This window comes from Crinia signifera, chromosome 1 (genome assembly GCF_055691185.1).
Source record: "Crinia signifera chromosome 1, ASM5569118v1, whole genome shotgun sequence".
Classification (NCBI taxonomy): Eukaryota; Metazoa; Chordata; class Amphibia; order Anura; family Myobatrachidae; genus Crinia; species Crinia signifera.
Window position 1 is genome coordinate 332,875,195 of NC_139217.1, and position 14,890 is coordinate 332,890,084.

The window sequence follows — 14,890 nt, forward strand, 5'->3', positions numbered from 1 at the left end:
GAGTAAGCTTGGTTATTGGAGCTACCACAGAAGAGTAATTCTTAATAAACTGTCTGTAGAAGTTGCAGAAACCCAAAAAGCATTGAATAGATTTCAACCCTACTGGTTGCGGCCAGTCAGAGATTGCAGACAATTTCTTTGGATCCATCCGTAACTCTGAACTGGTAACAATGAACCCCAAGAAGGGCATCTCCTGTTGTTCAAATGAGCATTTCTCTAATTTGCAGTACAACCGGTGCTTACGGAGGCGAGCTAGAACTTCTTGAACATGCTGCTGATGTGCATGAAGGTTCCCTGAAAAAATTTAAATGTCATCCAGGTAGACAATTACAAATTTGTTCAACAAATCTTGAAAAATGTGGTTCATATATCTCTGAAAAACTGCCGGGGCGTTGCTCAAGCTGAACGGCATCACTAAGTACTCAAAGTGTCCATCTCGCGTGTTGAAGGCTGTCTTCCACTCATCTCCTGATCTAATTCGGATCAAATTATATGCCCCGCGGAGATCTAACTTCGTGAAAAACCGTGCCCCTTTGATTTTGTCAAAGAGTTCAGAGATGAGAGGAAGGGGAAAACGATCTTTCACAGTGATGGCATTGAGACCCCTATAGTCAATGCAAGGCCTGAAGCCCCCGTCTTTCTTTTTGACGAAAAACAGGCCCGCTCCTGCTGGAGACTTGGATTCCCTGATAAAACCTCGCTCCAAATTATCTTTAATATACTCTGATACTGCCTGAGACTCCGCCGTGGACAACGGAAACACTCGGCCACGAGGAGGACATTTCCCAGGAACCAAATCGATGGCACAGTCCCAAATCCTATGGGCTGGCAGTTTCTCTGCTTCTTTCTTGCTGAAAACGTCCGCAAAGGCTTGATAAGCGATTGGGAGTTTGCCCCCGGATCCCAGTTTGGAGGAAGATACAGTACAGGAATGTCGTTTGATTCGTTCAAGGCATCGCCCCTGACACTCCTTAGGATTCCCATCGAATTTAGCGGGGTTTGGAATGCGAAGCGAAGGAGCACTTGCTGCGACCACCGGAGGAAGTGGTGCCGGAGGCGGTGGAGCCGGGGGGGGCTTCAATACGTTGCATCAAGGTCTGCAGGCATTGCATGATCTGTGCCTGATCCTGTTCCTGCTTGTTCACCCTGGTTAGCAGATGCTCCAGAAGCTCCTTAGGAGACGGACCGGCCGATGGATCCATATTTATGGGCCAGAGTATTCTGTCACAATTATACTTTGCCTCCCTGCCTATTCAGCTCGGGAATTGGCTAGACCTAACGCAGAGGTGCGGAGTCTAACCGTGCCGAGGGTTTTCTGCCAGTGACCCCTCCAATTGGGATTTGGGCTTCTGCGGCACTCGACACGTCGGTCGCGGTCCTCTGGTTAGGTTTCCCTTTATGAGCTGGAGGCCGGGAGTAGGTAATATGGAGAGGCGGTCGTCTAGCCGGGTCGGTATCTATGCGGTCAGTTAGGAGCCCAGGGGAGAGGCAAAGAAGGTCCAAAACAAGCCGGGTCATACACGGGAGACACTGTTTGCGGTACACTGGGATGAGACAGAGGGATGGTCGGAAGCAAGCTGAGGTCATACACGGAGAGGTCACAAATGGAGTACAAGGGGTCAAGCAGGAGAATCGTCAGGAACAAGCCGGGTCAATCACAGTAGCAATGGAGATAAGGTACTTAGCACAGTAACGCTGGAGTAGGTGTGAGCCTATACTCTGGCAGGGATTTGCCTGCCAGAGACTTCCTTTATACTGTGGACTGATTAGTTCAATTTTCTGCCTGTCCCTTTAAACATCAGAACGTGCGGCGCCCGCGTACCCGGAAGCCGCAGACACGCTGCCGGGACCTCTGCAGAGAGAGACGTCAGCCGCCCATTACTCCGCCGCCCACCGCCCGCCTCAGACCGGCGTCGCCCGGCCTGCTCAGACCGCTGCCCGAGCCACTGCCTGAGACGCCCAGCCTGCTGCCCACAGAAGCCACGTCCCCGGACCCGGTAAGAGACTCCCGCGGTCCGGGAGACTGTGACATTACCCCCCACCCTAGGGGTGGGCACCGAACACCCTATGAAAGGCTTGTTGGGATACTTTCGATGGAACCTGTGGAGTAATTGTGGGGCGTGAATCTCAGATGCCTTAACCCAGCAACGCTCTTCAGGACCAAATCTATTCCAGTCAATGAGGAATTGAACGTGACCCCTAGAAACTCTTGAATCCAGAATCTGACTTATTTCGTATTCCTCATGACCTCCTACCAGGAGGGGTGTACAAGAACGTCTGAGGGAAGAGAACCTATTGATAACAAGCGGTTTTAGAAGTGACACATGAAAGACGTTGGGAATTCTAAGGGATCTAGGAAGTTTGAGTCTCACTGCTACTGGATTAACTATTTGAAGAACATGAAAGGGGCCGATGAATCTTTGAGCTAATTTCATGGATGGGACTTTAAGCCTCAAGTGTCTTGTAGAGAGCCATACTCTATCTCCAGGTTTAAATTGAGGAGCTTCTTTCCTTTTATAATTGGCGAAGCGTCTATAACGATCAGAGGATTTATTAAGGTTTCTTCTCACCTCAGACCAGATGCTCAGAAACTTCTTGACCGTATGTTGGACGGCTGGCAAAGCAGTAGAAGACTTGGAAAAAACTTCAGGAAGATTAGGATGAAAACGCTGGAGTAGGTGTGAGCCTATACTCTGGCAGGGATTTGCCTGCCAGAGACTTCCTTTATACTGTGGACTGAGCAGTTCAATTTCCTGCCTGTCCCTTTAAACATCAGAACGTGCGCGCCCGCGTACCCGGAAGCCGCAGACATACTGCCGGGACCTCTGCAGAGAGAGACGCCAGCCGCCCGTTACTCCGCCGCCCACCGCCCGCCTCAGACCGGCGTCGCCCAGCCTGCTCAGACCGCTGCCCGAGCCACTGCCTGAGACGCCCAGCCTGCTGCCCGCAGAAGCCACGTCCCCGGACCCGGTAAGAGACTCCCGCGGTCCGGGAGACTGTGACATAAACTAAGTGTGTGTATCATCTTTCTTTTGCATGTACGGCTCCCAAAGAAAATCATTAAGGAGTCAAAAAAAAATCCTAAATAGGGGAGTATCACCCATTTGTTTTTTAGCGCTCACGACTTTACGTTACAGTTTTATCCCTTCATATTTTGTTAACCCGCCCAGTGCTCCAGTCTGGCGTGCTACGGACAGAACGTGACTGTATGCTCACTCTATCCCCATAGCCCCTGTGTGTTTTATATAGCGAAATGAGACACTGTACTGTACAAATGTAGCCATATCAGTCGTATGCCGCCCTATTCACAGCAATGGGACGAGCAAGTGCAGTGGCTTAGGTATAGCTCTGCAGCCCCCGTGGTGGCAGGGAGGCGCAGAGAACATGTGGGCGCCGGGGGTCTGCGGGGCTATAGTTACCCGCTGCTGTCTTGCCGGCCGTCACGGTCCCGTCTCTCCGTCTCCCGGCGCCGGCTCCTGATGCTATAATGAAAACTGACACTTAGAAAATGGCTGCCACCATACTGCAGACAGTTTTCTGTCCGCAGTATTGGGGCAGCCATTTTCTAAGACTCAGTTTTCATTACAGCAGCAGGAGCCGGCGGCGGGACCGTGACCGCAGATTCGGCCGGGCAGGTACGGGCATGGGGGGACGCCGAGGGGAGGAGGAGGGCAAGGGGGGGCGCCGAAAAATTAGGGGCGGGGGCGCATATGAGGTAGTTACCCCACTGAGCAAGTATGACCCATTCTCAGCGAATGGCGCAGCTCTAGTTGTATATTAATCCGCCAATGGATTTTTGGAGCATTACCCACCCAGTGGTGGAGATGTGTATTGCATGCATATTGTATGGGACACCTCAATGCGCCTGAGCGTGCTACAAAGTGGCGTGCCAAATTCCCCGCCTAGGTGCGCTGTCGGGATGAATGAGCATGGCTACATCTGTAGCAGCCAACATACGTTGGCCTTGGTACTGGTTGCAGCTGTGCTACATAATGAAATAAGCGAGCTACCTAAAGCCAACTTCAGAAAAGGGGCTGAACATAAATAAGGATACACTTTTTTGTTTATTGTACATTTCAAAAGTGTTTTAAGAAATATTTAAATAATTTCAGAATTTAATTAAAACATTTTTATTTTAAGGTCCCTTTAAAAAAACATAAAAATAAATAGTTTTTTCAAAGTATCCCAGAACATAATCATTTTCGACACTGTACTGTATGTGTTACTCTGTAAAGAAATTATAAAATAAGTCCACAATCAATTTCATACTTATAAAAACCTACTGTATGTTTAGGCTATATTTACATTGTTTTATCTAATTATTTTATTTATATTAAAATATTGTTTTCAGGCAATGTTTTTATAGATTAGAGATTTATACAGCTTTCACATTGCCAAAACATTTTAAAAACCGGTATTTTTAAACGTATTTAAAACGGGTCCGAGCATTCACATTGCAGTAGATTACAGTTTTAAATACCATTCACATCAGTCAACCCATTTAATCCCCTGAACACGTTTCAAGGCAGAATGCCGGGGACAGCCTATCACAGGTCTGTAATCATTTTATTTTTTTTTTTTATTACTAAATGCCGTTTCAGAGACATTCTCACTGCATAAAAAACAGCTCTGAAACGTATAGGACTCTGCTTTTTAAACGTTTTGAAATACCGGTTATCTTTAACCGGTAACTCAACTCTGGCACTTTCCCACTGCAGCCTTAAACGTTTTTAAAGAGGGGGAAAAAACGGCAATATACCGTTTAACAAGTGCAGTGTGAAAGCGGTATTACTATAATACAGGTAACAGAAAACTAAGGGAGTCTCAGGCCCAGATGGCAACAACAGCCATTACGGTAAAACCAATGATAATGAAGAAAATCTTGAGAAGTGGTCTTTCCCCTGAATTAAGTTCTTGTGGAAGGATCTCTAAGAAAGTAACATAAACAAAAGTCCCAGAGGAAATGCCTTCTAGGATCACTTGTGCGAGAGATATAATTGAGGTCTGCTGCAACGTAACAATAATGCCAATTGTAATGCCAATCGGGGACATCAGTGAGAATATCACAATGTAGATTACTAGCCAAACTGCTGTGATCTTGCTCTGGATTAGTTTAAGTGAAAGGCTGAAGACAATGATGCCCTTGTGGATGAGTACAGCAATTGCAATTTGAAGAGCACTTGAGTAGCTTGACTGAAGGCCAATCGCTAAGCCTTCAAAGACTGAGTGAATGGAGAGAGAACAAAAGAGAATAAGCGCTCGAAAGGAGGAATGTGAATACATGTGTGGATGGATGTGGTTATGGGGATCCTCAGATGGCAGCTGTATCTCACTTGGAATTTCAGTTTTTACATTGTAATCAGCATCTGGAATTGATGGAGTGTCTGGCAGTGGAACAACGTCATCTTTGGAACGGTTCCGTGAACGTTTGGAAAAGTGCAGAACAATATGTTCAATGAGAAGAACAAAGAAGAATCCCAAAGACAGGATCAGCTCACCCATAGGATAATTTATCTATGGAAAGGAAACAAAATGTATAATTATTTGTTAAAGTACAAATAAAAGTTTTAAGTATTTTAAACCAATATTAACAAAATACAAATAGAAATATTAAAGTATTCGTTATTTTATTCATTAGCAGTTGTTGCCGGGTCGGCATGCGGTGTGAGAGGGCCATGTCGAATATCCCGGGTCCAGCAACCCGGCAATCCGACCAAGGTTGCTGGGCAGGCTGAATGGGTAACCCAGGTCGAGCGACATGGGTAACCCAGGTCGAGCGACTGGAGGAGGCAGCAGCATCACCTCAGTGCTGCTACTCCCTCACTCCCACCTTACGTGCCGCAGCTCCACCCTGCCCCCCCCCCCCCCGGACGATGAGTTAGTGATGAGTTTAGAGATGTCTGTAGCACCTGCATATACACACTGCGCACAGCTGAGAGGTCGTCTGATCCATCTGCTGTAGGTGCTCAGCACTGCCCCCTGCTGAGTGTTCTCTCCCGCTGATCCTTGATTTGATAACCCTAGCCCCACAGAACTAGCACCTATAGTAATGTGGCAGTTGATTGGTCTGCATTTGGATTGCCCAGTGGGGGTTATTCTAACTTACACACTCCCCTGTGTGTGCACACAAGGGAGTGATGTTGATCATCTGCGTCTGTGTCTGCCCATGCTCGCTGGATGTGAGCGGGTGAACTGCTAGTTCGCTGTCATGTTCACACATAGGGCCTTATTCTAGTTCACTCTTTCTGACAAAATCCTTCTTAGATGGACAAAACCATGTGCACTGCAGCGAGGCAAATGTAAAATGTGCAGAGAGAATTAGATTCGGGTGAGTTATTTTGTTTCTGTGCAGGGTAAATACTGGCTGCTTTATTTTTACACTGCAATATAGATCTCACTTTAAAGTAAAACCCCACCCAAATCTAATTCTCTCTGCACAAGTAACATCTGCCCCCCTGCAGTGCACATGGTTTTGTCCATCTAAGAAGGATTTTGTCAGAAAGAGTGAACTAGAATAAAGCCCATAGTGCGTTGCGTGTGGAGGCAGAAAGGGGTCGCGTCCATGAGAATACCCAGTGTTTCATGGGCATTCCTATGAAAATACTGGGCGCACCCATGTATATGCGCCCGTGACGCCAGTGCGAGATCAGCGGATGTCAGCTGCATGCCTGCTTCCCGCACAGGGCACCCACAGTTGTAAGACACCAGACGGGAAATCCCAAATTCTCATGACTATACACAGGTTCAGTAAAATCTTTGTGATTACAGCTGCTGTATTTGGAGATTTTCACACACCATGGGCCTGATTCAGACCTGTTCACAAGGCTGCGTATGTTCGCAGCCTTACGAAATGGTAACCGCTGCCCAGACAAATGCTTGCACCCCGCCACCCGAATCACATCGCTAACATGCGAGGCGAAGTGTACACGAACACATTCACTCGCATGTGGCCGAAAGGAGGAGAAAGCATTCGATGGTCACTGACCATCGAATGATTTCTTCTGCCTTCGCTCTGAAAGTGAGTCCATACTTTTCAGATGCCAGCAGATCAACGAATTGGGGCCATCGAAAACCCCTTGCCATCGAAAACTGGGCAGAATTTAGACCCAAACAAACAGGTCTGAATGGGCCCCATATTTGTTCTTTTTTAAACTCTTTACTTGTACAATAAGCACCCAGTGATCATACAGAGAAATATATGCAGAAAGCCACTAACAGACAACTCGCAGATTTCCATAAAACATTTATAGGAGGAGTAGAACAAACAAGACAATATATTGAATAAATACTAACGGTAAAGTGTTTAGTAACAGTATATTGCACTGACAGTCTGGGAGGCCGTAGGGAGGGCCAGAGGACAAGTCGTCAAAGGTTCAGGAACAGTTATAGACTAAACGGCAATCCTTAACTAGGGTTAGGAGACCAAGCCGACACCTAGCGATCCCAGATCAAATTATATTTATGAGGGCAGTCATGGAGATAATACGTAATCTAATCCATGTTGGAAATAAACCAACCATAGTTAAGTAATGCTTGTACGGTAGGAGGGGATGGGGATTTCCAGTTTCTGGCTAACAATGATTTCACAGCTGCCCATACATGAGAGAATAAAATGTTCAAAGAAGAGTCTATACTTTGGAAAGGGCAGGCCAGTTAAAACTCAGGGGTCTAGGGCAAGTGGAATGCCAGAGAGGAATATCAACAGATCAAGGACCTGAGTCCAAAAAAGGCATAATTGTAGGGCATGTCCACCAAATTTGATACAAGGTGCCCCTCTGTCTGTAATGCCTACAACAAACCGGAGTAGCAGAGGGGAAGGTCTATCTGGGGTATAGTACCATCTATAGTACAACTTGTAGGTGGTTTCCTTTATCTGAGTTGATATTGAGCTCTTGGCAATTCCCTCCCTCACCTCCTCCCAAGATGAATCATCTGGGGGGGCTGGGGGAGCTTTCCCCCTATATTTTAAGGGGAGGGGGTCACAAAACTTTAACTTGTGTCTGGGTGAGTGTGATAAACCTGCACCCCTGAGTCAGTGTATCAAGCCTTGGTATACTGTGACCAGGCTCAGACTGGGCCAACAGGGTGCCGGGGAAACCAACAGTAGGCCCTACTGATTCTTAGCCATGTCCTCTTTTGCATGTGGGCGTGGCCTGCGGCCCCAGTGTCGGTTCCTATATCGACTGTATTACCTCACCTGGGTCGGCTGGCTGTAGGCTGCGAGTGGCAGGCTCTTGCAGCCTGCGCTGTATGCGGGATCGGGGGTGACGTCAGCAGGAGAGGAGTGGAGCTGCATCCGCTCCGTGTCCCTCCCTGCACAGAAGCGGCGGGCTCTGTCAGGGACAGTAAAGAATCAGTGTGCCAACAACAGTAGGATTCTAAAGAGAGTAGCTGCCCTCAGGGCTGCACAGAGATGCCGGGCAACAGGCTCTGTCAGAGCACATCATTTATCAGTGTAAGTGGCGCACGCATGGAGGAGGGGGGGGTACCTAGAAAACACCCCCCCCCCCCCTGATGGACCACATGTTTTTTTTTTTTATGTCAACACCCGTGGTCTGCGGTCGTGTATGTATGTACAAATGAGAGTGGCAGTATATTTATGTACGAATGAGAGTGGCAGTATATGTATGTATGAATGAGAGCGGCAGTATATGTATGTATGAATGAGAACGGCAGTGTATGTATGTACGAATGAGATCCGCAGTGTATGTATGTACGAATGAGAGCGGCAGTATATATATGTACGAAAGAGAGCGGCAGTATATGTATGTATGAATGAGAGCGGCAGTATATATATGTACGAATGAGAGCGGCAGTATATGTATGTATGAATGAGAGCGGCAGTATATGTATGTATGAATGAGATCGGCAGTGTATGTATGTACGAATGAGAGCGGCAGTATATGTATGTATGAATGAGATCGGCAGTGTATGTATGTACGAATGAGAGCGGCAGTATATGTATGTATAATGAGATCGGCAGTGTATGTATGTACGAATGAGAGCGCCAGTATATATATGTACGAATGAGAGCGGCAGTATATGTATGTACGAATGAGAGCGGCAGTATATGTATGTATGAATGAGAGCGGCAGTGTATGTATGTATGAATGGGAGTGGCAGTGTATGTATGTATGAATGAGAGCGGCAGTATATGTATGTATGAATGAGAGCGGCAGTATATGTATGTATGAATGAGAGCGGCAGTATATGTATGTATGAATGAGAGCGGCAGTATATGTATGTACGAATGAGAGCGGCAGTATATGTATGTACGAATGAGAGCGGCAGTATATGTATGTACGAATGAGAGCGGCAGTATATGTATGTATAATGAGATCGGCAGTACTGTATATGTATGTACGAATGAGAGCGGCAGTATATGTATGTACGAATGAGAGCGGCAGTATATGTATGTGCGAATGAGAGCGGCAGTATATGTATGTATAATGAGATCGGCAGTGTATTTATGTACGAATGAGAGCAGCAGTGTATGTATGTACGAATGAGAGCGGCAGTATATGTATGTACGAATGAGAGCGGCAGTATATGTATGTATAATGAGATCGGCAGTGTATGTATGTACGAATGAGAGCAGCAGTGTATGTATGTACGAATGAGAGTGGCAGTATATGTATGTACGAATGAGAGCGGCAGTATATGTATGTATGAATGAGAGCGGCAGTGTATGTATGTACGAATGAGAGCAGTAGTGTATGTATGTATTGTACTTAAATTGTAGAATGCATAATATGTGTCCTTTGTGGATACGCCCCTCGCATTGATGACCACACCTCTAGCAGTGGTTGACCGCACCCCATTAGTGGGCACCTGCAGCAGCGGCGTAACTATAGCACCGCAGCCCCCGCGGGGGGGCGCTGTGCATGTGGGGGCGCTGGGGGCTGCGGTGCTATAGTTAAACCCCCCTCAATCCCCCGCAGACTTACCTATCGCGCTGGTCCCGGCGGCTCCGTTCTTCTGCTGAGGACCACCATAAAAAAAGCCGCCCTCATATAGCACCAGCGCGATAGGTAAGGCTGTGGGGGATTGAGGGGGGGTTTGCATGGGCGGCGGGGTAGGGGTGCTTGGCGGGGCGGTGGCGGGGGGGGGGCGTCCCCCCCCCCTAACGGCGGGGGGGCGCCCAAAACGTAGCTACGCCACTGACCTGCAGCTACATTTTATTGAAGCGTCAAGTATCATGTTCACATACAATGGAATTGGTGGAAGACATACAAAATCATAATAAATAACAGATCTAACAGAATGATAGAGTAGTATGTATAAAATGTGCAGAAATAAATCTCAACCACTCTTAAATTTTACATTATAATTGAATTGGGGGATCATTTGCTGCTATCTGTAGCATATACCAGATACCAATTTATCAAGCTGTTATGTATTTGTGTTTTCAATTTCCTTATCCAAAAGAACCCCAACCCACTGCATTCTGAACAAATAATGTAATTTAGCCTTGAAAAGTGAAACTGAGGGTGGGAGAGGCTGCAGCCAAATTTCTTTGGGAAGGTTCTGGATATAAATAATTACATATTATAAATGAGATTTAAATGTTATTTTTGGATTGTCACTCCAGCATAATCCGATTAAAAATAATCCTAGTTGAGAGTGAACATGTAAAAGCAGATTTAGTCATACACAGATTTGTTTGTTCATTCTTGATACTTACATATGATAGTTGGTCAGCTATGTTTGAGAGGAAATCTGCCACCACATGGAGCAAACAGGCTCCCAGGAAAATGCCAGCAGCGAATGCACTGATCAGGCAAAGTATAAGTTTATAGATACCTGGAAATAAATCAGTAATGTTATTATCTGGACAGGTGAATATTATTATTGAATAATAATAAAGTTTGATTTGTAAAACTAAAATATTATACATTTGTAATGTTGCCATTTTGTCAACTCAGCACCCTGGGATGCTGCAGAGACCTTGCAGGGGTGCCCTGGGTTGGTGGTCCAGGACCAATTCAAATTACTTATGGTCAATCAAGGAATATTAGTGCTTGTGACTTCCAATTACAAAATATGTGGATAAACAGAAGTAAATCATGTTCCTCTTAATATAACTGGACCTAACTGGACCTAACATATTTCATTAAGAAATAAAAAATAATCTAAAATTCTAGGTAACAAACTTCTGATATTCTTTTGTGCCGTGATCCGTGATCCCAGTGCAGTGGCATAGCTAGAATTTTTTCTCCCCCTGCCATAAAAAAAATCCCCCCCCCCCCCCCCAATAAGGGGCGAGGCGATGGACTACATGCGCCGCTGGCTGAGCAGACAGGCGATCCAGACAGAAGTGAGCATTGATCTGGTCCCACTCCTTGCATATCTAATAAGCGGGGACCCAGCGCAGTGCATATTAAATTAGCAGGTCCCCGCCACGTGTATATGTAATGAGCGGGATCCGCCTGTCAGTTCAGCCAGCAGCGCCCACCACAGACCCCGCTGGCGCCGCTCCCCCAAGCCGCCGCAGGGTCTGCCACATATGTAGCTACGCCACTGGATGTATGACTACTCAGTTCTCTTTTGCATATTCAATCAGCAAATATGTTAAAGCTATAAAAACAATAGAAAAAGAACCACAAATATGACATTCATAATAGTAATTATACGAGAACATATTTTGGAGTAAATTCACATTGTGAAAATAAATATTGTGAGGGTATTTACTATTATTCTCCGATAAGAGGCCACCCCAGCTAACAGCTAAAGCATAGCGTATATTATAACTGTGCTTCCTGATTTGACGTCTGTGGGCTTATTGGCCAAAGTGTCAGTTAGGGGACTAGGGGCGAGATGTACTAAGCCTGAAAAGTGATAACAGAGAGAGTGACAATGCATCAGCCAATCATCTCCTATGTCATTTTTGAAACACAGCCTGTGACATGGCAGTTAGTAGCTGATTGGTTGATGGTTTATCACTCTCCATTTAATCACTTTTCAAGGTTTAGTACATCTCCCCAAGGATAGGTATCTGAGTGATCCTTCTCTGAAAATATGCCTATCACAGTTGCCCACAGGATAATGTCACTTTCGGGGCCAAGTTCTTGGTGAATTTGGCAGAACAACAGCCCACCTAGACCCTATAGAGATTGTTATGCGCTCAGGGACTGATATCTTCCATGGTCTATCCAAAGTAAATGCAGGGGATATTTAATATTTGTGTGTACTTCCTCTCCCCACCCCTCAAAAAAATCGTTATATACTGTATAAATATGATAAATAGGCCCCGTCATAAAATATAGTTGTGTTACTGTACATGCAACATCCCTTTTCTTTTTTAAAAACAACATAAAATGAGAAAAGATCCTTCTTAAAAGTACATGGTTGAAAGACGCACAGACACATAGCCTCATGAATGTGCATGAATGTGGATAATAAATGTACCATCATAAGATACAAAAAAGACATGCTGCACCACCCCGTTTTTGCCTTATGTAAAATAACATCTTTAATGACTATTGACAATCAGTACAATAGATTAAACCCAGCGAATGGCATGCAGTATCAGTGGCAGATTCAGGGGGGGGGGGGGGGGGGCTGTCATTTCTGACTGAAGGAGAAAAGCATTGACGGCTGGACACAGAGTGGGGGGCTGTGGGAATACTACATGCTCATTGCCAAGGGGGAAAACATGCTTGCGGTAACTGGGGGATAGCTGGGCAGAGTGGGGGGCCCGGCTGTATGCAGAGCACTGCACTGCAGGTCCTGGTTATTTGAAATCTCACACTGCTGGGTCCATTAACCAATTGGAGCTCATAGTCCAGCAGCCAATCAGGGGCCATCACTCCTGATTGGCTGCAGGACCGCGAGCTCCAATTGGCTCGCTGACCCCACAGTGTGAGATTTCAAATAGCCGGGACCTGCAGTACAGTGCTTTGAATACAGCCAGGCCCCCCACTCTCTGCCCAGCTATCCCCCAGTTACCGCGAGCATGTTTTCCCCCTTGGCAATGAGCATGTATTCCCACATACCAATGAACATGTAATCCCACATGGCAACGAGCATAGAACCCCTGGCAATGAGCATGTAATCCCACATGGCAACAAGCATGTAATCCACATGGCAATGAGTATGTAATCCCACATGGCAACAAGCATGTAATCCTACATGGCAATGAGCATGTTCCACATTGCAAAAAACATGTAATCACACATGGCAATGAGCATGTTCCACATTGCAACAAACATGTAATCATACATAGCAATGATCATGTAATCTCTTCGGCGCGCAATGTCCCTGTTTATGTAGCATATTGTGACTTTTGGCTTAATCCGTGTGGCATTATGTGAATTTTGTCTCAATCTGTGTAGCATTATGTGAATTTTGTCTCAGTCCTTATGGCACTATGTGAATTTTGTCTCAGTCCGTGTGGCATTATGCGAATTTTGTCTCAATCCGTGTGGCATTATGTGAATTTTGGCTCAATCCGTGTGGCATTATGTGAATTTTGGCTTAATTCATGTGGCATTATGTGAATTTTGGCTCATTCCATTTGACATCATGTGTAAGGGGCAAGTATAATGGGATCTAGCATTTTGTTGCATAATGCATAGAAGTGGTTTATGGTGTGGTACCATACACCACTCCATAAACCACACTCAAGGATACGGCCCCATTTGACTGGCCAAACCCCATTTTTCAGAGCGCACACAACTACATCCTTCACTTTTGACGCCAAGGTGGGCCTGTGTACTTTGATAGAATCAACTTTATCAACTTTATTGACCATGTATGCTTGCGCACACTAGGGATTTTTTTGTGGATTTACAGATGCCTGGGCCTCTTTTTAATTCCATTCCCACCCTCTCTCTGCTCTCCTCCTCTGATCTCTAAGCATGCACACTGGCACCACTAACATTTTCTGTAATTTTCTCCTGGATCCCCCTCATTTTCTCCTTGATCCGCCCCTGTACAATCTGGTTTTATTTTGGCAGATCTACAATTTACCTTCTTGTAAGGAAAGTACAAATTATTTAAATAAATCATTTAAATAAGTAACAAAACAAATGTACTAAGGAAAATAGCTTCATACCTGTGATGCTTTTTTTCATAAAAAAGCTGATAAAGGCTGGGGCCAGACCACAAATCAAAGTCAGGAACAGAAGACCCACCAGACAGCCAACCTTTACCGCCAGAAGAGGTTCCATGGTTCCACCAGCTATGGTCTCCAATAGTAAGTTATGTTTCTGCTTTTGTCAGGGATTCTGACAAACAGACTTCTTCACCCGCTCTCTGCCTCCCAGTCTTCACCTGACTTACATCAAACTCTTCACCTCATAATATCTGTTTGAGCTGCTCCTCCATGTTGTTCATTCTCCACCTTAATGTTTTATTTCCCTGTTTTATTATGCTCCAGTATGATGTTCCCGGTCCTTTTAACGTCTGTTCCTTCCTTCTTCTCTGTTATATTTATCCTTTACACCACTCCCTCTTTCAATATCCAGGTAAGTGACCTGTCAGTCTGGTTCTCCAAATATTTTATGACTCATTAATATCTTGGAAAAATTAGAATACCAAGTCACAGCTCCTGTGTCAATAATCTTTGTTTGCTAAAGTCATTATAATATACTTGTTAAGGTCAACTTGCCCTTTTTCTTCTCTTGATGCAGGTCGATATGATTCTGAAAATGTCCCTTTAGGGTCAAAGGTATACCACAACTGCTAATAGCTATAACACAACTTCTATGTAATAGGTATAACATAACTGATACTTAATATTTTAGTTTTGTCATTTGCTATATCCAAGTAATAACACCTGAATTTAATGTTTGTAAAACAAAATAAGTTGCAACATTAGATGTAAGTGGAGATGAGTTAACTAATGCAAATAAGTGTGCAGATAATTTCATAACTTTACATAATTGTT

At 45.3% G+C, this 14,890-nt stretch overlaps 1 protein-coding gene across 1 annotated transcript; it reads right to left on the minus strand.

Annotated features, from left to right (window-relative positions):
• Window positions 1–4,824: 4,824 nt before the first annotated feature.
• On the minus strand, window positions 4,825–14,171 carry SLC39A2 (solute carrier family 39 member 2). Its single transcript, XM_083158372.1, has 3 exons — window positions 14,057–14,171; window positions 10,685–10,803; window positions 4,825–5,514 (listed from the first exon to the last, which is right to left on the minus strand). The coding sequence occupies exons 1-3, from the start codon at window positions 14,169–14,171 to the stop codon at window positions 4,825–4,827; spliced, it is 924 nt and encodes a 307-aa protein (XP_083014498.1).
• Between the last annotated feature and the right edge of the window lie 719 nt (window positions 14,172–14,890).